Consider the following 26,443-nt stretch of genomic DNA (forward strand, 5'->3'; position numbering starts at 1 on the left):
TCACCCAAAGGTGGATTAGAAGCAACAATGAAAGAAAAGAGTTCTCTCAACAACTAGGGATTGCACAAACCCCCAACACAACTCTTGAAGAAACCGGCATTGTGGATGGAGACTCACAAACCCATATGTGAAGATTTCGGTGGTAGAAGGCTCTTGATCTTCTTCAGCTACAACCCCTCCCCTTCTCCAAGAAAGAAAAACCCCAAATGTTGCTAGAAGTCTCTCTAAGCAAAAGGCCCTTTTTCTCCCAAGTGATGGGAGCGGATTAGGTGAGACCCAGCCCCACCCAAGGCGATGCAGCCCTCACCATGGGACAGACCTTAATGTATCTATAATATATCCATGCCGTCCATTTGTTTTTCCAAATCATTTTAGGGCATGAGCTCAAAAATAAATAAGATCCAAAACTCAAGTGAACCATACTCTAAGAAACAGTGGTGATTGAACACCCTACCATAAAAAACTTCTTAGGGTGCACCTTAACGTTTTCGTAGTGTTTATTTTCCATCCAATCCATTGATAAGGTCACATAAGCTTGGATAAAGGGAAAGAACAAATATAGGCTTGATCCAAAACTTTTGTGGCCCATTAATGATCAATCACCACCGTTTCCTATGATTTGGTTCACCTGATAATTGGACCTACTTCATTTTTGGTATCAAGCACTAAAATGATCTGGAAAAAAGGATCGACGGCATGGATGCAAAATAGATACATCAAATGGACTTGACGGGGCCGCTCCGTCTTGGGTGAGGTCAGGGTAAGACCTAATCCACTCCTCCGGTGTTAACCTTACCATGTGGGGCCCACCTTGATGAACTTTTTGTATATCTACGGCGTCCATCCATTTTTCCATATCATTTTAGGATGTGTTGCCAAAACTAAAGCGGATCCAAATCTCCAGTGGACCACACCACTGGAAACGGGGTGAATGACCATTTAAAGCTTTTTGTGGGCCAAAATTTTTTTATATCAAGCTGATATTTATATTTTCCCTTCATCCAGATCTGTTTGACCATATCAAGGGGTTGGGTGTAGAATAAACATTAAGGTGGGCATTACTGTGGGCCCTAGGAAGTTTTTAACAGTGGGCATTCAGTCTCCCTGTTTCCTTTGGTGTGGTCCACCAGAGATTTGGATCTTCTTAATTTTTAGGAATACATCCTAAACTGGACTGGAAAAAACGGATGGATGGCGTGGATATACAACATATAATTAAGATGGGCCCCACGGTAAGGGTAACACCCACTAATGTGGTGTTTACCCAGGTGGCACCTAATCCGCTCCCGGCCTGGTCCAACCTAAGTCCCTTGTTGATCATCTGACCGATGAAAACCCAGGCCCCGTCCAACTAGTCATCGGGCCTAAAATGCAGGCCTGGTCCAACTCACAGGCCTCAAGGCTTAGAAGAAACCCAGCCCAAAAGGAGTTGAATTGGGCGAGCCCAGTTGCAACTCTGGAAAGAAGGAGAAAAAGGTGTGAGAGAAGGGGAGAGGAAATACTCATTCACTTTCAAAGCTCCATCACTGTTGTAAAAAAACCCGTTTGCAGAATCATGCAAACATGTGAAATAAACCATGCAAAAAAAGAAAAAGACAAAACTACTATAAAAATTAAAAATAAAAAGCCCGTCCAAAAGTCAAAAAATAAAAAAATAAAAAATAAAAGAAAAGAAAAAAGAAAAAAAAAAACTCACTTGTAATCACAAACGAGCAGCAAGCCTCCATCTTTGCAGATGAAGCAATAATCCTCTGCAATATCTACCTTGTTTCTACAATCCCCCTTCATTGGACAACTTCTCTATTCATTCGTGCAAAAGAAGAGCTCCAAGAAGAACAATGCCCTCAAAAACCCATCTCAAAAATTGAAAGAAAAAATCTGACATTTTGATTTTCAGCTCTGTTTTTGAAGACCAATGCTGCAGAGATGCATGCAGAGAATAAAAACTCGGATTAAAGGATCCTCAAAAAAGCTATCTCGCAAACAAGCCAGAAGGAGGGGAGAGAGAGAGTTGGATTTCGAAGGACAGTGCTGACAATGCAGTGTGAGTGCTGAAGACAGCAAAAGAAAGACAAGAAGAAGAAGAAGATGAAAGGATTTTTTTTATTTTTTTTTTGCAGCTATGGTTTTGAAGAACTGACAAAATATTGCAATCAGAGAACTGAACAGTTGGATTTGAAAATCCTCCAAAACTCATCTAGGAGAAGGGCGAGAGAAAGCTGCTTTCTGCTCTAACAGTGACTCCACTACCAAAATGCAGCCAGAGAGAACAACAGACCATGGGTTGAACTCTATTCACAAACCCATCTCAGAAAAATCAAAAGAAAGAACGTGAAATATTGAATTTTTTTTTGGAATTTCCCACAAAACCCGTAACAGGAAAAGGTTAATAAAGACCAAACAGCCAGTTTTCTTCAAAGATTCTACCCTTGAAACCCATCCAAGAAATGGACATTCTCAGAGTCTGTTTTGTGCGAGAAGAAGAGAGACGAAAATTAAGAAGAAAATTGAAATATATCTATATATATATATTAAATACAATTGAATTATTCTAAAATCCGAGTTACAAAACGACACGTTTCATTAAAACTATGAATTGACATAAATGCCCTTCTCTTTTAATATATTTCCTAACCCCCTACGGCTCTAGATTTTTCAGAAGTTCCTCCGCTTGTTCATCCAAATTCCACTGCCTTCGGAAATGATTTTCGCAAGAATGCAGATGTGCCTAGTCAATTTCAACAGCACTTCCACCCATTTGGGTAAAATGCATTTTTTAGTGGAATCATTTTGATTCCGCCCCCAATACTCGTTAAAATGCCATTTGAGGGCGGATTCGAAATGACGACGCCCCGGATACCCATGAAGTAATACCGTGTTTGAGAGAGGAATCATTTTCATTTCTGCCCAAATACCCAAATTGCTTTGGCTATTTGATCAAAACAACTTTATATTGCCAAACCCACGTAAGTTCAACTATGCAGATAGCCCAAAAATCCTGATAAATCCCGGGGATTGTATTACAAGCACGACATGGAAAAGATCTTGTCCAGTAGCAGATTAGTTATTTTTGTCACCAAAAAAACAAAAAACAACGAGGGCTGCGGGCATTCAATAGGAGAGGTGGAAGAGATGTCTCTGATTACAACCTGTATGTGAAAGGGGCATGATCAAAGTTAAAAACTAAAAGCTTAAAAAGCAAAAATAAATATTTTCTTAAAAAACGCATTTAACTTCAATGATTCAGAAGATCAGTCATTAATTGGAGCAAAATCACAGACACCTTGCACGCACATCCAATAATCACCTACACAATTTAGAATTGTGCTCCACAAGATAAAGAAGAATAAAATGGTAAAAATTACACCAATATATAAAATCACAATCTACAAGAAACATAAGGTTTATATGATTCGCCCCAATGTATTACATTCACAGGCCAAAAAGCAAGCAAGCAGTTCATCATTCTAGAAAAGCAAATTACAATTTAGTGGAGAGACAAGCACTGATCAATTTGATGAAATAAATGTTGAATTACTGCTCCTTCAATGTCAAAATATAATCACAGAAAAGTACAAAATTTTCTATAAAATAGAAAATCTTTTGCTGTTTATTTGAATTTCTTTTCTTTCACTTCTCTTTACCCTTTTACTGTAATTGCTGGTGAACAGAAATGAAATGAGACTTTAATTTTATATTAAAAAGACAAAATTGAAACTTTTTTTTTTTTTAAAAGAAAAAAATGCCCTTAAAGTAGTAATTTTCATATCACTAATTCAAAAGTTGATACCCCACTTATAACATTCACACCAAAAGAAGGCTTTGATTAATCAGTCGTCACTTTTTGTATTAAACAGTCCAAGCTTTTGCAATTTTAATCTTAATTTCTATGGATTAAGAGATTCAGTGAGATTTTTCCATATAATGGACAAGATTGCATCCTAATCATACAGCCTCAATATAATGCATGTGTTTTACCCAAACCGTCCATCCATTTTGTTAGCTCATTTTAATACAGTCCCTAAAAATAAGACAGATCTAAATCCCTGGTGGACCACTCCATAGAAAGGAAAAAAAAAAGGTGATTGGACGCATGCCATTAAAAACTTCTTTAATGCCACAAAATATTTTAATCAAGTTGATATTTATGACCTAATTAACGGCAAATGAACATTATATTGGGAATCAGGAAGTTTTCACTGATGGGCATTAACTCATCACTTTTTCTTGAGGCATCGAATTTGGATCTGTCTCATTTTTGGACAATAAATGGATGGCATGGATAAAACACATATATAACGGTGGGTCCCATGGAGTACCATATTACCCAGCTGTTGGCTGTGTCACTATCCAATCCACATTCATACAATGGATGGAATAGATCTACGGTCAGGATTATATCAAGGAGCGAGCAGGCCTGGCCGAGCATCTGTGCAAGGACCTTTCACAGAACTCAAGAAGGGATGCCAAACTGGGAAATTAAATAAGGGAAAGAAAAACTTATACAATGTCAGAGTGTGATGGATGATACACTGGCGCTTAGAACTTGCATACGTGGCAGTGAGTAATTGAAGATAAACTGTCCAAATTACGATCCTCAATTTAAATATATACGAACCAGAAATTAAGATTATTTGATTTTCTAACCGTACGATTGCTGGACATCAAGGGACGGTCGGAAATGAGACTATTTAACCAAAACAATCGTACAAAAATCAAATGTTAGACCGTTCAACCAACCTGATTTGAGGACTGCTACGTAAGGACAGTAATTTCCACAGTTTTAACGGTTTAGTCCAAGTCAATACGTGCCACGTGTATAATTTCTGAATGCCTGTGTATCAAGAATCATACACAGCAGGAGTATGAAATAACACCCTAATAAAGACTGCACTGCCCAAAAAAAGTGTGGAAAATGACGTGTATACCCACCATTATGGTAGATATACCCTCTTGTTCCTATTACAGGTAAAAGTACAGTACAAAACCATTAATTAAGGTGGAAAGGAATCAATGCCCATGCCATCATCACCGCCCAATAGTTCCATGCACAGGCCCAGCTAAGTGCAGGCCCAGCCCAGTAGCTAAGGAACTAAAAAAACCGACTGGCCCACAAGCAGTGGACCCCACATTGAAAGATTTTTATTTTCGCCTAAAAAATAACTGGGCCCAATATCAAAGTGGGCCTTGATGTTGGATACAAGAAAACATTTCAGAAATATCGGTCCGAAAATAGGAGGGCCCAATATCAACGCTGTTTAGGTTTCACATTATAGCTGGGCCCACTTGAAGACACTTTCAGAACCAATCGGATTGATTTCTGTCCGTTCAATTCAAAAGGAAGGAGTGAAAGCTTCTTTGCAAAAGTGCATTAGTAGGCCTAAGCTTATATTATGAACCACCGCCCTGATCATGGCCGTCAATCAAGCACTCGATAATCAGGCTTGGCCCATTGACAGCAGAGCAATCTGATTCTACGGTGGAGATTTTGTCAGGCAGGAACACGGGCTCAAACTTAGGCTCGGCCCGATTATGTAACATGCCTTGACAACAGGGCCATGGGCCCTTAACGAGCTGGATCCAGGGCTGCCTAGTTACGGCTCAAGAAGGAATATGTGCAGTACCTATCACTGACGGTGGGGAGCGTAAATGGTGGGTCCCACCGATGAACCTCTCTTGGCCTTCCTTCCCTTTACCCTTCAGTCCTTCCTCTTCGGTGTATTTCTTCTTGTCTCTTCTGCCCTCTCCTTCTTCCTGGAAAACTATTTCTCTTTCACCAGGTCTTGAAGGAAAGCCCTAAAAATTGCCAAAAAAATAAAACAAAATCAAAAAATATCCAAGGAGAGAATAAAATGAGGAAGGGATTTCTTGGGTTTCATATAGGAAAGTAAACCTCACCCAAATCAAACTGATCCAACCCCCATTAACAAGTGCAACTCCCTATTTCCGTGGCAGAAACTTAGATCGGCATGTGATGAGCCGATCATTTGATAAATGTAATAATAAAAAAGATAAATTACATATATATATATATATATATGTGTGTGTGTGTGTGTGTGGGGATCATCCCAACTTACAAAATTACTTAAATTTCTTTTGCACCGCAAGCTCTTCTCCTCCTTCCTTTATTTCTTTGCCTAGTCCTATCGAGTGGGTTCTGGGAGACCAAAACCCAAAACTCGAGAAAAACTTTTTTTTAGGTTTGAGAGAAAGAGCGTGCTTACCCGTGCCGAATGAATGGGCATCTAAAAAGATGTGATGACACGATAAGTTGTCTTTTAGTGAATGTCTAAAATATTCTTTTAAATAGTTCAAATTTATATAAGAAAGCAATTTCACTTCTAAACTTTATTTTTATATATATATATAATAAATTAAAATTAAAATTATATTTAAATATTAAATTAAAAACAATTAATCAACAAACTACTGCTTTAAGTGGGCTGATTACTGTATGCTTAACTAGTCGAGCACCTAATGGGCCACCAGACATGCACACCTTATAATTCTATTGCCGAGCAGGTATCTTTTGGGCAAAAAAAAAATATAGCTTTCTATTGTTGTAATATATTTAATTTTGTTACTAAAATGTATCCCTTTTCTTTGAAAAGACAATACGGGGTAGTTGTCTAGTCTGGCGGTCCCCCCGGAGTACAAACGGAAATCTTAGGCAGCCTGCAATTGCTTTCTGGCTATGGACCACGGTCAGTCATCTTTTCTGAAAAAATGATCCTAATGATGCGAAAGGCTTCACTTGACCTTTTGGCTATCTTTTTCTTTTAACCTATTCACGGTGGGTCACCTCCTCAACGGCTTGGATTAACCGTAAACATGGCCCACCAAGCGGCATGCATGCAGTCTTTAGTGCCACCTTGTCACAAAACAGGGATGAATATGGGATGTGTTGAAAAGCTGATGAATATCGGATGTGTTGAAAAGCTGGGCCACATAAATTATGATCATCTGATATGAAAAAATAAGGTCCAGCCATCCATTGCGTGGGCCACACCACAACATTCTGTCATACCATGAGCTGTACATTCGATGGATTGTTTGTTATACACGTGACGTGTTGGATGTAGATGGATTGTTTGTTATACACATGTGACGTGTTGGATGTATGGGATGGCTATCTTTTTATTTTTTATTTAATTTATGTCAGCTGTTCCTGCAGACAATAGATAGTAACCATTGGAACAGTGCACTTTAATGTCAGCTGTTCACCATAATTTTTAGCCATTCCTTCCTCAAATGGTTGTAATCTTTTATTGGGAGGGCTGGTGTAACGCCAGTAGTAGTTTTTAATAAAATAAAATAAATATAAATATAATAATTATTATTTTAAATTTAAATTTGAGAGAGCTCTTATCCAAAATTCTAATCTTTAATCCTATCTTTATCTTTTACCTAATTCTAATCTCATCTTATCTATATTACTAATTTCTATCTATTTTTTCAATCATCACATTCATACATGGGTTGATTCGATGAAAATACTTATTTCATACCAAAACCTCATCGTTATAGAGATTGGTATGTGGTCATATACGTATGTGTCAGGTTAAATATGAATGAACTATAAGATCCTTAAGTAAGGTTGTACACGAGTCAAGCTAGTTCAAAAAGCTCACTTGACTCGGCTTAGATTGACTCGGCTTGAAAGGCCGACTCAAGACAAGTCAAGCTTGTTTACTAAAGCTCGAGTTGAGTTCAAGCCAAGTTCGACAATGGTGTATTTCAACTTGACTCGACTCGACTCAAACTTCGAGCTCGACTCAGCTCGAGTAATATATTTTAATAATATATATTATATAAATATTAAATAATATATATAAGTTTTTTTTTTTTAAAAGTTAAAACTTATAAGTTTTTACTAAAAAATCCTACCCGACCCTACCCGTCCCTATTCCCTCTTTTTCTTTCCCTTACCCTACCGAGGTAAACTCAACAAAACTCGAGATAAATTTGACTCGACTCGACTCGAACCACTAGCTCGACTCAAACTCAACTCGAAAGCTTTGGCAAACAAGCCAAGCTTCAATTTTGAGCTCGAGGGTGAGCTCGAACTCGAGTATGGCATGGACAAGTCAAGCCAAGCTTGGCCCACCTCGACTCGACTCAGCTCGATGTACGGCCTTATCCCTGAGGCTAAAATATTCATGGGTCCTAACTTCTAGATCGATATGACCATCGGATGAGCCATACTAGTTAGATCTAATTGTGGACATTAATTTGTATATTTAACCCTAAGATGGGTGATCAGGTGATCAGACGTATCCAATCCCTACCATTCATATACATTATTGGACAAATCTATAATGACATTTAGAACTGTGCATGGATCCGATCGTCTTTTAAGCCACAATGATCGTAAAAATGACTATTATTATTGTTGTCTTAGGAGAAATGTGAATCATAGATGGTCTTGATCTGAATAATTCATTGACTTTTCCTTAAATTGATCAAGTGGAAGCCAATGGACGATTTGGATCTAATCCAAATATGTAAATAATCCTTTAATCTAAAGAATAAAGTAAAAGCTTTTACAATATTAAATTAATCTTCAATCAGTAATTTTAAGAATGTATAAATTGTTTAGGGCTTACTGAATAGTGCTTAGTCACTTAAGATGATTAATCAAATGTCGACCCTATTGTGTGATGAAATTAGATCAAATAATAATTTGGTGCATATGATTGTTAAGATTTCTTAATTCAAATTAATCTGATCATCTTGTAGATTTTTCACCGTTAGACCTACGTGAGTAATCCCAATATATTTAATATTCATGTAAATTAAAATAGAATTGATTGTGTAGTTGAATGATTGATGTGTTGTGTCTATTAATGTATTGTTTCGTTGATTTAACTGATGGTAATATATAAAATTATGACACATGCTAATTTATGATCTCACATTTGATTACCGAAACATGATATGATCATGTATGTATATTCATAATAAGATAGGAATTTATGAATATCTATAAAATGATGAAATCATATACTATTCGTCACATAGGCATTTTGCATCAAATGGACGATCACCCAAGATGATGCATTCATGTCATTTCACATTATATATCTTGTTCTATTTTAATTAGTATGTACATAAAGTATGTTAGGTTATTTCACTAAACGTGATCAATTTACTTTTTTATTGATAGAAAAACTGTACAGATGAAGATATAGTTGATGAAGTTGCTCAAAAACCAGAACATACAGTAGAACCTGAACATGACCTACAGGAAACATGGTCATACCTATCAGAAGAGAAACTAGCTGAGTTTGAACCATTCCTAATTATTTAATTGAAATTTTACCTGTTATAATAGTCTGATTTATATATAGTAAAAGATAGAATTGATTGAAAGATTTTAGGCATTTGATTGTTTTTATTTAATTAAATTATTTTATATCTATAACAAGTATTCATTGGTAAGTTGTATTAATTAATGAATTATGTCAAATTTATGTTAATTAAATATTTATGGATGTTAAAAATGGAAGAATGTTGGTGCTTAAATCATTTTGTATGAACGATTGTTAATGGATCTAGTTGAAATGTAAAATAAATATTCATTTTTATCTTTGAATAATTGTATAATGAAATGAGTTAAGTGTACATAGTTTATAAATTACAATTCAAAACTTAAGTATGAGGGTGCACAATCTATACTCGAATTTTGAAGCCCGACAACTAGCTCCGGAACCCTATCCATGGTCTAATCCACCTCTTTAATAGTTTCCAAGCTAACTTAACCACTCAAAACAATGAGAAATCGGAGCCCCCGCACGTTACCCGTTTCTTCCTCAAATGGACAGAAAAAGGAAAAAAGAAATACTTTGATAATCTGTCAAAAAGTTGTCATTGATACGTATGCACCGTCACTCAAATTAAACCGCCCAAATGGTGGGCCCTGTTTTAAACTGGTTGGTTGCGATGAAAAATAGCCAAAGAACAAATTCACCTCATAAATCAGAGGTTGCAATCACTCAATCAAATCTGATTTAGAATGCTAACCTATTTGTGGGTCCTACATGTTGGACGGGTGATTTGAGTCAATCTTTGTCACATTTACAATATACGAGTACCTGCGTATCAACCATCACCCCTGCCAGAGCATCAAATGACTCTCCCCGCCCCTCCCCCCCTCCCAAAAAAAAAAAAATACTACAAATATCCAGCTGACATGTTGATATGATGCCATGTCAGCTCGTCCGAGAATTCATACCATTCTCCAGGAACTGATATTGTAGCGTGTGAATTCTACCAGCAATCGCTGGTGACAGGATTTCGTCCAACGGCGTGGATGGCTGCAATTTCCACCATCCAATATTTTGGGCCCACTATATTAATATCTGTTTTATCCACACCATTCACCAATTTTAGGGAATCATTTTAGGGCACGAGCCTAATTCAAAACTCAAGTGGACCAGAGAGTGAGCATCGAACACCAACATTAAAAACCTTTTTTAGAGCAAAAGGAATTTTCAACCAAGCCAATATGCTAAATGAATTGAGTGGCGGGCCATAGGAAGATTTTCAATGGTGGGCATCATTATACCCACTTCTTCATGTGATGAAATCTACTTATCATATCATGTTGGGCACACCAAGATTTTTACAAGGGTCACTGGCGGATCACCACCGAGTTAGATAGTGAAAAAGTACTATAGACCCCACCATAATATGTGTTTTATCCATACGGTCCATTCATTTTGCCAGCTTAAGTCCAAATATAATATATCCAAAGTTCTGATCACATTATAAGAAAGAGAAACTAACCACGGTAAATGGCACCTTTTACACGGTGTCCTTTCCAAACGCTCACAAACTTTTCCAATCTAAACCTCTCACGTACGGATAGGCTAATTGAGAACGAAAATACCTTTGCTTTTCAAAGATATTTCTTTAAAAAGCAGGGTATTTTCATCCTCAATTAGTCTGTCCGTACATGAGAGGTTTAGATTGGAAATGTAAGTTCGAGATGGTTCAGAAAAGACGCAGGGTTAAACGGATAAAAGGTAGCATTTACAGTGGCTGCTGCTTGCCCTGTAAGAAATAATGGAAACTGAAAGCTTACAGTTGAAAGCTTTTCTAAGGTCACAAGAGTTTTCAATCAAGCTGATTTGTGTTTATAATTCGTAAAGGTGCATGACTTTACAAGTTAGATGGCAAATAAACATTGATGTAAACCGAGAGAAGTTGGTAAGCAATTAATTTTTATTTTGGCATGCTTCATTTTTTAGCCAAGGCATTAAAATGAGCCGGCAAAGTGGAAGGATGGCCTGGATAAAACACATGCATTATAGCAATTCCCACCCACCCCCTGTCCACTTCTCTCAATAGGAGACTTTATGACAGAACTGACAGGCCTAACTGTACTCTTACACAGACCTAAAACCCTAGAATCATAGGGTCCATTAGGGTCCACAGGTCCCAACTAGCTGTCTGTCTTCTTCTGACAGGGAGAAGATTATGTGCGGCCCCTACCTCACCTAGCATGGTGCAGTCCTCACAGTGGGGCCCACCTTAAACCTCAAAATAGACGCGTGTACGTGGTTTCTATGGGTTCGAGAAATAGAAATAGAAAAATACATGTATGGTTTATGTGGTTTAATTAAATAATAATAATATCTTAAAATAAGCTTTAATTTATTTATTTTTTTAAAGAAAATCTTTCTTGTCTTCTTAGGGAGAGGATTAGCTGTTACCCACCTTCATGAATGTCCATTTATTTCCCATTCATAATGTCCATCCGTTATTTTTTTAAGCCCATTTAATGATATATATATACACACACTTGCACCCACACTGCCACACACAACAATGGGTACCAAAACCTCTTTGTTGAAACTCTTGTGAGTATACCATTAAGGCATGAGTAGGGACCATTGAGGAAGTTATCCTCAAACTTCGTACCTAGATTTTTGATGAACCATACGGCGGGCAGAAGTGGTGAATGACGGTGAAAAGCTTTTTGTAGGTCACGAAAGTTTTAGATTGAGCTAATTTTTGTATTTTCCTTTTTATGTAGTTCTAAGTAACTTTATAAATGAGTTGAATGTCAAATAAAGGTAGTGGATTTTATTTATTTATTTATTTATTATTTTTTTATACTAGTGCACACACACCCACACGCACTCACATTAGTGGAATTTCACCACCTATGGGTACTCGAACCCTTGACCGGGAGTTGAAACTCCTAAGAGTCCACCACCTGGGCAAGAGTGAGGACCCTAAACGTCGTGGATTTGCTTACACTGGGCCTTAGAAAGTTTTTGTCCAATCATCTGTCTCTTGTGGTGTGTTCCACTTGAGATTTAGATGTGCTTAATGTTTAGAACCACATCCTAAAATGGGATGAAAAAATAGATGGATAGAATGGATATACAACGTAACATCAAGGTGGCCCTACGGTGAGGGTAACACCCACTAAGAGACATTAGTGGGTAACACCTAATCCTGTCTTCTAAGATTCCTTTACTTTTTCTTCTCACTTCTTTACTCTCTTCAACACAAATGAGACTTCATTTTTATATTCCAAGGATAACTTATTTATAATTTTTTTTAAGATAAAAATATCCTTAAAATAGTGACTTTTATATCACTAATTCAAAAATTAATACACCACCCCCATAACCTTCACACAAAAATCATTCGCAATCATGTGTATTTCCACATGGGTCCATCCAAATGACGTTAATTCTAACCATGTGGGCCCTAATTAGGGACAAATGGCAAGTCATTATATTTTAGTAGACCCCATCTTAACCAAATTAAGGCCAGTTTATTAGAGAAGGTTTTAAGTCCAATCAGTTGGATTGCGGTCCACTGAAAGGATAATTTCAAATTCATCATTTATGTGACATCCAACCCTTTCAATATGTTGTTCCCGTCACCAGGACGCCCTACCATAAAAATCAGCCTCATGTACTCAATAGGTATGACAAACCATATAAACAATATCTAGCCATTGATAAATAAAACAATACAGGTGTGGTATACTCAGAAATCAGATGTGGCTGAATTTTTCACCAGCTGATCGTCACAACGGGGCCAACTTATCGGACGGGTTAGATATTGCACAGACATCAAATATTGGAAGTTTTCTACTGGTGTGGACCACTTATTATTATTATTATTACTAGTGGAGTACAAATAGCAGAAATAATATTTCATTTCCCAATTTGTTTGATTGTGATGATCGAAGCGGTTCATCTCGAAGATGACACAGTACATGGTCAACATGGATGGAATCTCAACGGTCGGAGCACCATGCATACAAAGGTGAGTGGGAAAAAGGTTCTGTATTTTTAAGGTTAATTTCTATTCATGTTGAGAGATGATGAGATTTTTACATATGATAGTGGGAACTTTTAGATCAACGGTCAGATCATCTCAGACAGTGAGCAGACTGGGCCGAATATCTATGCAAGAACCTTTCACTAAGCTCCAGCAAAAGATGCCCAACAAGAAAATTAAATAAGGTGAAAAAAAATTATATACAACGGCAGAGTATGATGGATGATACACAGGCACTTAGAACTTGCATGGGTGGCAGTGAAGATACAAAGATATCATGGACCAGAATTTAAGATTATTTGATTGACTGTAAGATTGCTGGACATTTAAGGGACGGTCAGAAATGAAAAGCTTCAAATAGTTCTGTTTCAATAAACAAGTGTCCGCAAATCAGAAATTACGATTGTTCTACCAACCTGATTTCAGGTTTGCGGCTTAACAACGGTAAGTTCCATAGTTTAATCGGTTTAGTCGGGTCAATTTGTGCCACGTGTAAAAAAATAGTGCATGTGCATGAAGCGTCGTACACAGCTGGAGTATAAATAACTCCACCTGAGGCCGAAAAAAAGTGTTGAATTTCACTAGGGTTTTGGATCACCACATTTTTTCGGTGGCATGTCTTGAGATGCGCTGAAAAAGTGAAGGGAGTGAATTTCTCACAAACATATCAGTGAACCCATCCCAGCATCCCTTTGCTTGGCAGGAAATTCTGGCACAAGGATACTCGCTGGGTTCCACTGAGATGTTTGTAGAAATCCATCCTGTTCATTCATTTTTGAGCTTATTTTTGAACTTGTGCACCAAAAATGAGGTGTATACAAAACTTTGGGCAGGTCGGAACTTACCCGATAAGGAATTTTGCTACCTTAGAACCATTATAATTACGGCCGCCGTTCACGGGGCTTCGGCCGCCGGCTCCCCCATCATCCAGGTCACCGATACAAAGGAAACAGTAAAGATTCAGTGATCACCGATGAAATATTCCTATTGCTATCAAAGTTTCCTAGGAAGGTTTCAACCGTAGTCATTTCTTTCCCGAATTTTCCCTCTTATGTGGCCCACTTGAGTTTTAGATCCAACTGATATTTGGTAGCATATCCTAAAATGAGCTCAAAAAATAGATTAACAAAGTGGATTTCTCATAAGCATCTCAATGGACCCCACCTGGCATACTTGTGCAGGAAATCCGTGTCCCTAGAAATTGGCGTGTACACCCACCATGATGGCTGATACGCAAAGGGTCCCACATTGAAAGATGTTTTGGCCTTAAAAAAAATAGGAGGGTCCAATGTAAAAGTGGGCCTTGATGTCGGCAATGTCCATCTAAATTACTCCGGCCATAAAGGAGTGATGCCTAAATAGAGCTTTTGAGACAAACCCCAATTTATATGGTGTGTTTGGATGCTCTCTCACAAAACCTGTATTGCCTGCTCGTCTCTGGCTGCTCACCGTCAGATCTGTGTGGGGCCCACCGTGATGTATCTGTTTATTCGCGCCTTTCATTTCTCATATCATTTTAAGTTATGAGAAAAATTGTTATAAAGTTCAAGTGAACCTACGTGCAGTAAATTTTGAGTTGCATTAAATGTAAGTCATTTTGAAATGAAGTCATCCACCGATTTAGCTCATTTTTGAGGTCGTAACTTAAAATGATATAAGAATAGGGATGAACGGCATGGATAAACAAATACAAGATACATCCGTTCCTGGAAAGAAAAGGGCTCGGAAGGACGCAATCCGCCTCTCGCCTCGAACCACTCCTACCGAAATCGGAGCTGAAAAGCTATTCTACGAAAAGAAAGTATGCGTGAAAGCGGACGCGGATTTCCTGGGCTGATGCTTCTGAAAAATCCAACCGGTTTAAATGTTTTTTCAGATCATTGTAAGAGATGACCAAAAATCACGAAAATCCAAAACTCAAGATTGCCATACGAAAATGAAAAGCAGGGAAAGAGTTTTCCACCGTTTAAACCTTTCAGGGCTCGGTCTTAATGTTTATGTGCCATCCAAACGGTTTATAAGTTCATTCCCACTAGAATGAAGTTAAAACACGAAGCCATTAACCTTCTAATAAGCTTTTGTGGCCATACAAAGTTTAAACGGTGGTCACTGAATCTCCACTGTTTCCTCTTGTGCGGCCCACTTGAGTCTTGGATCCAAATGACTTTTAGTATAACGTCCTAAAATGATCTGAAAAAACGAATGAACGGAATGGATTTTTCAGAAACATCATGGTGGGTCCCACGTGGCTTCCCAGCGTAAGAACTTCATGCGAAAGGCTTTCGCAGGAAATTTTCACGGGCTCCCAACCACAACAGTTCAAACCCCGCCAGTTTAGAGGCCCTGGCCCTCCGAATCAGTCGACGATTCTTTAACAATAAGATATTATCGGGTAGACGCCCATCTCACGGGCCTTTAACGGGCTGGATCCATACCGGGCCCACTTAAAACCAGAAGAAAGAAGAGCGGCAGTACCTATCAATGACGGTAGGTGAAAATGGTGGGTCCCACCATTGAACCTTTCTTGGCTTTCCTCCCCTTTTACTCTTCAGTCCTCTTCGTGGAATTTCTTCTTGTTTCTTCAGCCCCTCCTCCCCTTCTACTCTTCAGGCCTCCTCTTCATAGTATTTCTTCTCATCTCTTCAGTCCTCCTTCAAGCAAGTCCTGAAAATTCCAAAGAAACGAAAATTTTCGAAGGAAAAGAAGAACAAAACGAGGAACGTATTTCTTGGGTTTTATAATGGAAACGAAATCTCGCCCAAATCGAAACCATCCACCCCCATTAACGACTGCAACTCCCTCTTGATGAAATTCCGTAGAGGAAACTTAGATCCGCATGGATGAGCCGATCATTTGATTAAAATAATAATCAAAGCGATTAAATAAAAAAAATTACAACATAGGCGTGGATTTTCACAACTTACAAAAATACTACCACTTCTTGGGCACCACAAGATCTTCTGCTTCTTTCCTTCTCTTGATTGAGTTCTCCTGCGATGGAATCGGGTTTTACTGGATCAAAAGCCAAACCCTAGAAATCCCCCTTTTCAGAGAAGAGAAGAGAGAGAGAGAGAGCAACTTGCAAACCCCACTTTGAAAAAGAAAGGAGACAGCCGGCCTATCTTTTAATAATTAGAAAACTTAATAGCATCACTATTATAAATATTTAGAAAGCAATTTCATTTCTAAACTTTTATTATATTTATTATTATATTAAATAAAAATATTTAAATTATAATTATATTTAAATTAAAAATTAAAAATAAATTATTAAATAAAAACTAATGAAAAAAAAATACAATCATTCCAAAGGCACATCTATTTGACTAAAAATCTCCCTCCTGCATTACGAACTCTCACTTTAAGTGGGCCGATTATCAAATGCTTGATTTGCCTAACACCTACGTGGGCCACTACCCATGCGAACGCTCTAGGATTCCACATCATTAAGCATTGTGCGTTTTTCTAGATTAGAGCCAGCGCCTTATATATATACTCCACATCATCAGCTATCGTGTATTATTTACTTTGAGAGGATAAAAGCAAGGTGGTTGGCTACTTTGGTGGTCCACCTACCACACCCGGAAATCTTAAACGGCCTGCGATGGATCACCCACCATCAGTCATCCTTTCATGTGAAAATGATCCTAGCGAAGCAAAAGGGGTGCACTTGAATGCATATGCACGACTAAGGTCATTTTGGGTGCTTCTCTTTTAAAACCTATTCATGGTGGGCCCACTCTTCAACGGCTTGGATCAACTCATAAACATGGCCCACCAAATGGCCTATGGAATTAGAAAACAGCCATTTCTTTAGTGCCACCCTGTCGCAAAACATGGATGAATATTGGATCTGTCTTAAAGCTGGGCCACATAAATGTTGATCACCTGGTACGAAAATAAGGCCGGTCCATTCATTGAGTGGGCTACACCAGAACATTCTATCATACAATCAGCTGTCCATTGGATAGTTTGTTATAAACACACAACGTGTTGGCCGTATAGGATCTCTCTCTTGCTCGTGCTCATAGACAGGAAGCGGTGAATAACCTCTCCCTGGAGATGATCCCAACCATTGAATCAGTGCACTTAAGGGTCAGCTTGGGCGGTGGGATTAGAAGGGATTAGGTGGGATGGGATTCATCTGGTCCCGTGCCAATTCCACTCCATGTTTGGAAAGAATGGAAAAGCATGGAATTATATTAAATAGAATTGCATTAAGTCTTGTGCCAATTTCACTCAATGTTAGTAAGTTGTTGTAGGTCCCACCATGATGTGTGGGCTATATCCACACTGTCCAGCCATTTATTGAGATTATTTTAGAGCATGGGTCAAAAAATCAAATAAATCTAATGCTCAAGTGGACCCCATGATAGAAAGCAACAGGGATTAAATACTCACCGTTGAAAACTTCTTTAAGGCCACATAAGTTTCCGATCTACCTCATTTTTAGGCCCATGCCATAAAATGAGGTTTTACAAAACAACTAAAAAGTTTAGATATAACACGTGTGTTATTCCCAATAATTTCAACTGATGATAGGCATATCCATTCAATGTACCATCTTATTATCCACAAAGCAGAGGAACAGGGACAATCCCTACCCTAGGTAATAATTATGTTTTTTGAATCCCACCGCCCAAACTGACCCTCAATGCCAACCGTTCACCTAATTTTTAGCCATTCCTTTCTTAAATGTTCGTAAGCATTTATAGGGAGAGCTGAATCCCCGGAACCCTATCCATGGTCTGGGGATGGTTAACACGCGTGCACGTGGCAAACAAGACACTTAAATTAAACCGTCCAAATGGTGGGCCTCTATTTAAAGATATAAAATGAAAAAAACCAACCAAAAAAAACAAAACATCGATATGATTTTAGATTAGCCGGTTGGTGGACATTCTGGTGGATGGTTGTGATGAAAAATAACCAAAGAACAGATTCAACTCACGAATGGGAGGTTACAATCGCCCAATCAAATCTGATTTTAGAATGCTGACCTAGCTCTGGGACCTACAAACTCGACGGTTAATTTGAGTCAATGTTTGTCACACTTACAACATATGGGCACCTGACGTATCAACCATCACATCCGCCAGAGCATCAAATGACTGCCCTACATAATTTTTATTTTTTATTTTTTAAATGCTAGGAATATCCGTCTGCCCAGTCAATATGATGCCACGTCAGCTATTTGGAAGATTCAGACGATTCTCCGGGACATGATCTCGTAGTGTGGCGATTTTACTGGCAATGGCTGGATTTCTGCCCAGCGGCTTGGATGGCTGCAATTTCGACCATCCGATATTCTGGGCCGACGATAGATGTATGTGCTTTACAGGCGCCGTCCATCCATTTTGTCAAATGAGCCAACATTGCAGTGGGCCTCAGAAAGAAATATTTCGACGGGTGTATCATTATCCCCCAAAAAATCGTTTACTTCCCCTGCGGTGCGATCTACTTAACAAATGTATAGAGAGCTCATCATGGTGGGGCCCACAGCTTTTTCAGCACTGATGTATCGGTGGACGACTACCGAAGACGTGGATTTGGTAGGCCTAGCTTGAGACGGACGGCCATGCAAGGGGATGTGTAGGGCCCACCTTGGTACATATGTTTCATCTATGTTATCCATACATTTTTACGGATGATGGAAAATCTGTGGGGCCACCATGGTGCATGTGTTTTATTATTAAGGTTTATTCATTTTTTTCAACTTATTTTTTCAAAAAAATAAAGGAGATCTAAAGATTAAATGGACCACGCTCACCCACCATTGAAAACTTCTCTGGAGCCCTGGGAGATTTAGATTTCTAACTTGGTAGATTGGATGGATTTCTAACTTTGTAGAGTTGTATATGAGTCAAACTTGGCACCGCTCGGCTCAGTTCGGGCGATATGTAACCCTGGCTCGAACTCAGTGCTTAAGCTTGTCTAGCCAGCTCAGCTTGGTTCCGTTAGCAGCTCGAGCTAATATGAACCAAGTTCGAGAGTGGTATGTTTTCAAACATGTAAGTTGTATTTTCAATTTCTCATATAATGCAAAATTATAACTATAAAAATATAGGTACTTCATTAAATATTTGGAGAGCAGCATCAGAATCAAACACTCAGGCAAGGAGCATCAAAATCAAACACCCGACAGATACCCTCCTCCTTTGCAAACCCTTCATTAAGTCATTTTATCAAAGGCTGGGCGAGCAGCATCCATATTAAAATAACCGAGTCATCAAGATGATTCGATCCATATCAGTTAAAGTTGAGGTTCGATCAAGACGGGTTGAGCTCGGGCAAGTTGAGACTCATTTCAAAATATTTACCAACTAAACTCGGTCCGAAGCAAATTTAGAGCTGAGCAGAGAAAGCTTTTCTAAGTTGAATCTAGCGAGCTGACCGAACTAACTCGGTATGCTGTCAACTCGAACATTGGACCTGCTTTATTATTATTAATATTATTATTACTGCCCTTAGAATAAGCCGGCAAGGTGGGGCTCCTCGGGACACGAGACTTTATAAAAGAACTGACAGCCCTAACCCTACCCACTATTACAATCAATCGTACGATCCATAGGTCGGGGCAGCGGATTGGCCTGGTGTACCTCACACCCGCTTATAGCTGCTGTATTGGCGTGAGTAAGTTCAGTCGGTTTGATTATTAGGTATGTGTTATATCAAACCGTCCACTCATTTGGTGAGCTCATCTTGAAGCCTGAGACGAAAAATAAGACAGATCTAACTATCAAGTGGACTACACTGTAAAAATCAATGGGGAATTGAACGTCAACCATTGAAACCTTTTTTTGATCACAGAAGTTTTGGATCAATATAAAATTTGTTTTTTTGAAGATATTTGTGACCTTATGAACCGATTGGATGTAAAATAACGTTATTGTAGGCTTACAAATTGTTTAACAGTGAAAATCATTATCTCCACCACTATTTAGGTGTGGTCCAGATGATTTTTGGATACAATTCGCTTTTTGGATAATGCTCTAAAATGAACTCTAAAACTAGATTAACGGTGTAGATATAATAAGTACATCACTGTGGGGGCTACGTAACTTTGATCTCCTTTGAACCGTTCGTACAACTCAGAGCTCGAGAAGCGTCGGTGCTCGTCTTCCAACAACACGTACCTACATCAGCTATATAGGTGGTGTGTGAGGTACACCAGCCAATCCGCTTCCATAGATCGGACGCGGATTGCTTCTTATCCCGCCCGTCTCTAGCCACGAACGGGCACATTTGTGTGGGGCCCACCGTGATGTATCTGTTTATCCCCGCCGTCCATTATTTTTCTCGGATCATTTTAAAATATTAATTAAAAAATAAGATAGATATAAAACTTAAGTGTACTACGTAAAATAATAAACTTGAATTACATTAAATGCAAGAGTTATCTATGGTATGGCGCAGGCATTAGATGTGCTTCACTTTTTAGCTCATGCCTTAGAATAATAAGAGAAAAGGGATGGACGGCATGGATAAGCAGATAAGTCACCGTGGACTCCTAAATAAATGTGCCAGTCCGTGACTAGAGAAGTGCGGAAGTAGGACGCAATCCGCGTCCCCCTCTGTTGCAGCGCCTTAATTGCATCTACGGTCTCGCCTACCGGTATATATTATATATTATATAATGAGGCCGTCTGTTCATTTTTTTAACCATTTTTTTAAGTCATTTTAGAGCATCAAAATCTCGACGTTAAAAATTCTTAAGAGCTGTTGTAATGGTTAATTGGCATCCAACCTAGTCACATGAGAGGTCGTTAGGCACTATGGATTTGGGAGAGATTTAAGGAGATTTTAATGGCCTGATATGTTTGGCACCATTAGGGCCTATTTAATCCTTGGATTAAATGGCATGGAATTGTATTAAATGGGATTAACACTGTTATTTTACAATGACTCATGTATAGGGGTTTCAAATCCTCCCCAAGAGGGTTTGAAATGGAAAGTAGAAGCTAAGATTACATCCTAAATCCTTCTAAGAGTGGCATATCTAACATGCGTGTCACCAGGTTATAATTATTTGGCCCATTGTTGATATATAAAAATGATCAAATTATCAATTGCATCACTAAAATTACTTTAATAAAATGATTTAATCCTTCCAAACATTGTCCATGTAAATCAAGGGTTAAAAATCGTTGATTAATCACTCGAATATGATCCTATGCTTATAACCCATCCAAGATGAATGTTGTCACTTTTAGCTAGTATATATTTCCACGGGCTTATTACAACCATTGCGTCAAATATTACATACCTACACTAATTAGAAATATTAAAATAGATTTAGTAATTAATTTCAAACCCTTATAAATGTACTGTGCATAGCTATTATAGGGATATTGAATCAAGGGTGCCAAAAACAATCAAAGGATTCCAAATCTAAAGGATTCCAAATCCACCCTGCCAAATGAGGCCTAAACTAAATGTTGAAGGAAAAACAAAATATCAACTTCATCCAAAACTATTATACCCAAAATAAGTTTTTATTAATCGTCAATCACCACTGTTTCGCATTATATGACCAATCTATGATTTAGATCTACTTAATTGTTAGGCTCGTGCCCTAAAATGATTTGGCAAAATTGATGGATGGCATGAATATAAAATGCATACATCAAGCTCAGCCCTGCTGTAAGGGTCACCCCATCTTGGGGCCACACCTAATCCTTCTGCCCCACTTCACTCAACACCGTACGGCCTCTCTTTTGCCTGCTCATCTTAGGGCACGAGCCCAAAAATGTCATGCCAGCAAATGAAGCATATCCAAACGCAAGGTGGACCACACTATAGGAAGCATTGGTAATTGAACGCCCACATTTGAAAACATAATAAGAGCCACATTTATAAAAATAAAAATAAAAAATAAAAAAATAGCAGGTCCCACTTTGACACGGTGATGAACGTGATGAGGTCGATCACCATCTTCCTCAAGGATAACCACTCTGAATCCACAAAGCTTCTTTGGACTCTTCACAAGGACTTCTCAAATCCACAAGAAAAAGAAATAGAGATATTTTTAAAATATTTGAAATAAATTTGTTGATGATTGATAAATGAATATATCACACTTTAAATAAGGATACAAAGACTTGAAAGAAGTTTAGGAATTAAACTATAACTAAAACTCACAAAAATTTGTAACTTATTATAAATAATAAATTTTCTATTTGTAGTAAGTGTCATGTGTGGCTTAATCACGTTATTCTCCTAATTTTTCTAAACACTTTTCATGTTGGACACAACTCCTAAAGACCAACAGATGAAGTATTATAATCAAACTAAAACTTACTAAAAATAGTAAAAACAGAAATAAACATGGAATTTGAACATTGATATGATGGAATCTTGTAAATTCGACGTGGGCAACCCAGCTATAAAGTAGCTCATCCTATCTCAAAATCATACATGGTACATCGAGTAACTCATTTTGGTTTGCGAGATATGTCTGTTTTAAGGTTCTAACAGTCTTGATGGCTTCTGCCTCTGATCGGGCCTTCTCTAATCCATCTTGGACATAAAAGTGTCCGCGACTCACTCTACATCAGTTCCCTCCACTTCAAAAGAAGTCATCCTACTTTGGTTCTTAATACTCGGTCAGGTGCATCATAATGATATCCGAATCAAAAGTTATGATCAATTTAAGTTCTACCTTCTTTTGGTCAACCATGCTAGGAACATATCCGTGACACACTCTACGTCCGACCCATTCACTTGAAAAAAAAAAAAAACCCGTCCTCGAGTTACTCAAGGTACTTGGCTCATGATTTTGAAATAACTTCTGATGTTAATGTTTATTAGCTATTTTCTTATACTTGGAATTAGGCTCTAAAGCTGACACAATATATGTACTCATGCTCTCCTTGACTTGGCTAGTATAAATCAGTTCATTCACTTATGCTTACAAATTCACAGGAACAATGCTTATGTGATGTTGGATGTCCTTCATGGGGGCAATCCATCGAGTAAATCTTCGGGCCAAACTTCTTTAAATTCGTTCAGAAATTACTTTAAACTTGGAGGAATGTCTATGGGCTTTAATTCATTTCTCTTAACCACTACGGCGTTCATCTCGCTGGTTTCCTTAGATTCCTCTATGAAATTCTGAATAATCAAGAGGGAACTCCCCTCCACTATAAAAGCTTCAGGGTATTTCTTTGGTGCCATAAGGGTAAGGATTATCTTTCGGCCGTCCTTAACGAAGACTTAAACATTGTCTCGCCTTCGGCGGGTCGCATCACGGTCTGACTGCTATGGTCAACCAAGTAACATATGGCATGCTTCAATGTCAACCACGTCACAAAGTATCTGATCCTTATAAGTTTTACCAATTGAAAAGGAGACAATACATTGTTCAATTACCTAGGTCTCGTTCACCCTTTTAATCCAACCAATTGAGTAAAGGAAAGGATGTTTTGTCGTTGGTAGCTGCAACTTATCTGTTATCACTTTCAAAACAATGTTCTCGCTACTACCACTATCTATGATCACATCACAAACTTTGTCGTTGACAATGCACAGCGTACGGAATATATTGTGTCGTTGTTGATGTAACTTCTTCCGTGGAGTGTACAATAATCGCCTTACGACTAAAGATTCGTCACGATCCTTGGTCGTCCATCCTTCGCCACCAACTCATTCCTTAATGATTTGTATATCTCGTATGACAAGTAATTTATTACGGAGTTCATTGAGCACAATCGCCTTGAACTCCTACAACACTGGTCTTAAATCCTCTGCAATGTTCGTACGCACCGTATATTTTTCATTTTCAACTAATACATCTACATTTTCTGTTTCCTTAGATTGTTTAACAAAATCATGTTTAGTTAGGAGAGACTGTCTATCTACTTTAAAAGTCTTTGAGTGGTTCTTTGTTCCCATAGGGGTGAGGATAATCTTTTTACCGTCTTTAATAAATATAAATACATTATCTTGGCCTCTATGTGTAGTATCAATATTATATTGTCATGGTCGACCAAGTAACATGTGACAAGCTTCCATGTCAACTACGTCACACATTACTTCGTCTTTATAATATTTACCAATGGAAAAGAATATACGACATCATTCAGTTACCTCTGTTTTGTTGACTTCATTGATCCATCTAATCGTGTATGGAGATGGGTGTCATTTTTGTTTTCAATTGTAGCTTATCCACCATTGTTTTTAATATAAAATTCTCATTGCTCTTGATATCGATGATCACATTGTATACTTTTTGGTATGCAGTGCACCTTATTCGAAAGATATTGTGCCGTTGAAAATTTATCTCCACCTTTGGCATACACAATGGTTTCCTCATGTTCACAATGGTGGCATGCGATTCACCATTATCGGTGGGTGCTTTGCGAAAATCAGGATTGTTTTGTAAAACGACCACAGGCGGTTGAGTATCACCTTAAGCTCGGGGCGGAAATAGCACATCCACAATACGGTTGAAAGTTGCATGCAGCCCTTACATGCTCAATTAACTCTCCCGGTGGAAAGCTTCCATTCTTTTCGAAAGATAACGAATCCCTAGATCACCGTCCACAGAATTTTGGTTTATACCTTCGCTGTTTATCATCAGTCCGAGAAGAGTCCTCTCTCTAATATCAATTGACGCAGGTATGAACGTGATGAGGTCGATCACAACCTTCCTTAAGGATAACTATTTCGAATCCAAAGAGCATCTCTAAACTCCTCACGGAGACTTCTCGAATCCACAAGAAAAAGAAATAGAAATAATTTCAAAATATTTGAAATAAATTTGTTGATAATTGATAAATGAGTCCACAACCCTTTAAATAATGATATTAAGACTTGAAAGAAGTTTAGGAATTAAATTATAATTAAAACTCACTAAAATTCGTAACTTACTATAAATAACAAATTTTCTATTTATAGTGCCCCGTGTGACTTAACCACATTATTCTCCTAATTTTTCTAAACACTTTTTATGTTAGACATAACTCCTAAAGCCCAATGGATGAAGAGTTATAATCAAACTAAAACTTGCTAAAAATCGTAAAAACGGAAATAAACATGGAATTCGACCGTCGATATGATAGAATCTCGCAAATTCGGCATGGGCAACCTAGCTATACCGGGTTGGTTGGCTAAAGCAGCTCGTCCTACCCCAAAATCATATATGGTACGTGGAGTAACTCCTTTTGGTTTGCAAGATATGCCTGTTTTAAGGTTTTGATGGTCTTAATGACTACTGCATCCGAGCGGGCCTTCTCTGATCCATCTTGGACCTAAAAGTGTCTGTGACCCACTCTACATCATATTCTAATGCTGTCCATCTGTTTTGCCAAATCATTTTAGGTCATGAGCTCAAAAATAAGCAGATCACATTAAAAACATCACTAAGGTGGACCACACCATAAGAAACATAAGAAACGGAAGAAATTGAACACCCACCATTAAAAACATCACTAATAACCACATTAAAAAACATAGCAAGACCAACTTTAATGTCAGTCATAATGTTTTAACCGGTTAATAAGGTCACAACAATGAAGTGAAAAAACAAATATCAGTTTAATCCAAAACTTTTGTCGCCCATGAAAAGTTTTATAATAGTTAATCACTACCGTTTCTCATGGCGTAGTGTGTAGTCCACGTAAGATTTGAATCTGCTTCATTCTTAGAAAAACGGACGGACAGCACGCCTATACAATACATGCATCAAAGTGGGCCCCACGTTCAGGGCAGCACCATGTTGGGTGAGGCCGGGCTGCAACTAATCAGCTCCCCTTCCGACGGTGGTAACAGAATGAGCAGTAAATGGTCCCACTCAACACTGAGCCTGCACTTTGTTGACCACCGTGTGAGGCCAATGTCATCCAAGCGGTTGATCTTATTAGAGATTCAAACCTGATGAGGGCTGCCGCCTCCGCCATTCGGAAGATCCTGACCTCTTGCAGATCCCCACAACAAGAAAACGGTGGGAGATCTCTCTCTTTGAACAGAAATAGTTACCTGATCCAAGGGTTGAAATATTCAAATACGAAAATGCGGCCCATCATATTAAGGTTTTGGGTCATCCAAACATGCGGCCACAACCCTACATTCCCTCCTTGAGAAGCTACTGAAATACTCTACTATTGATCTGCTGATCCCACCGTGGATAGAACAT

The 26,443-nt window shown here is 38.2% G+C and overlaps 1 protein-coding gene and 1 long non-coding RNA gene across 9 annotated transcripts in view; both read right to left on the bottom strand.

The window, feature by feature from the left end:
• Positions 1–2,085, bottom strand: part of LOC131242759 (uncharacterized protein At5g08430-like) — a 28,964-nt gene extending 26,879 nt beyond the window's left edge. For 3 of the 8 annotated variants that reach the window (XM_058241612.1, XM_058241607.1, XM_058241609.1), the window contains exon 1: positions 1,697–2,085. In XM_058241612.1, the coding sequence (XP_058097595.1) occupies positions 1,697–1,727 (31 nt within the window). In that variant the 5' untranslated portion in view covers positions 1,728–2,085. Of the gene's footprint in view, positions 1–117; positions 673–1,696 lie in introns of those variants that run through there. The other 5 variants (XM_058241608.1, XM_058241606.1, XM_058241614.1 and 2 more) reach the window with 4 other exon arrangements.
• Positions 2,086–2,108: 23 nt separating this feature from the next.
• Positions 2,109–16,392, bottom strand: LOC131242760 (uncharacterized). Its single transcript, XR_009169713.1, has 4 exons — positions 16,233–16,392; positions 15,784–15,972; positions 5,625–5,796; positions 2,109–3,149 (listed from the first exon to the last, which is right to left on the bottom strand). It is a non-coding gene; the product is annotated as an uncharacterized LOC131242760 (long non-coding RNA).
• Positions 16,393–26,443: the final 10,051 nt, after the last annotated feature.

Source organism: Magnolia sinica, chromosome 4 (genome assembly GCF_029962835.1).
Source record: "Magnolia sinica isolate HGM2019 chromosome 4, MsV1, whole genome shotgun sequence".
Classification (NCBI taxonomy): domain Eukaryota; kingdom Viridiplantae; phylum Streptophyta; class Magnoliopsida; order Magnoliales; family Magnoliaceae; genus Magnolia; species Magnolia sinica.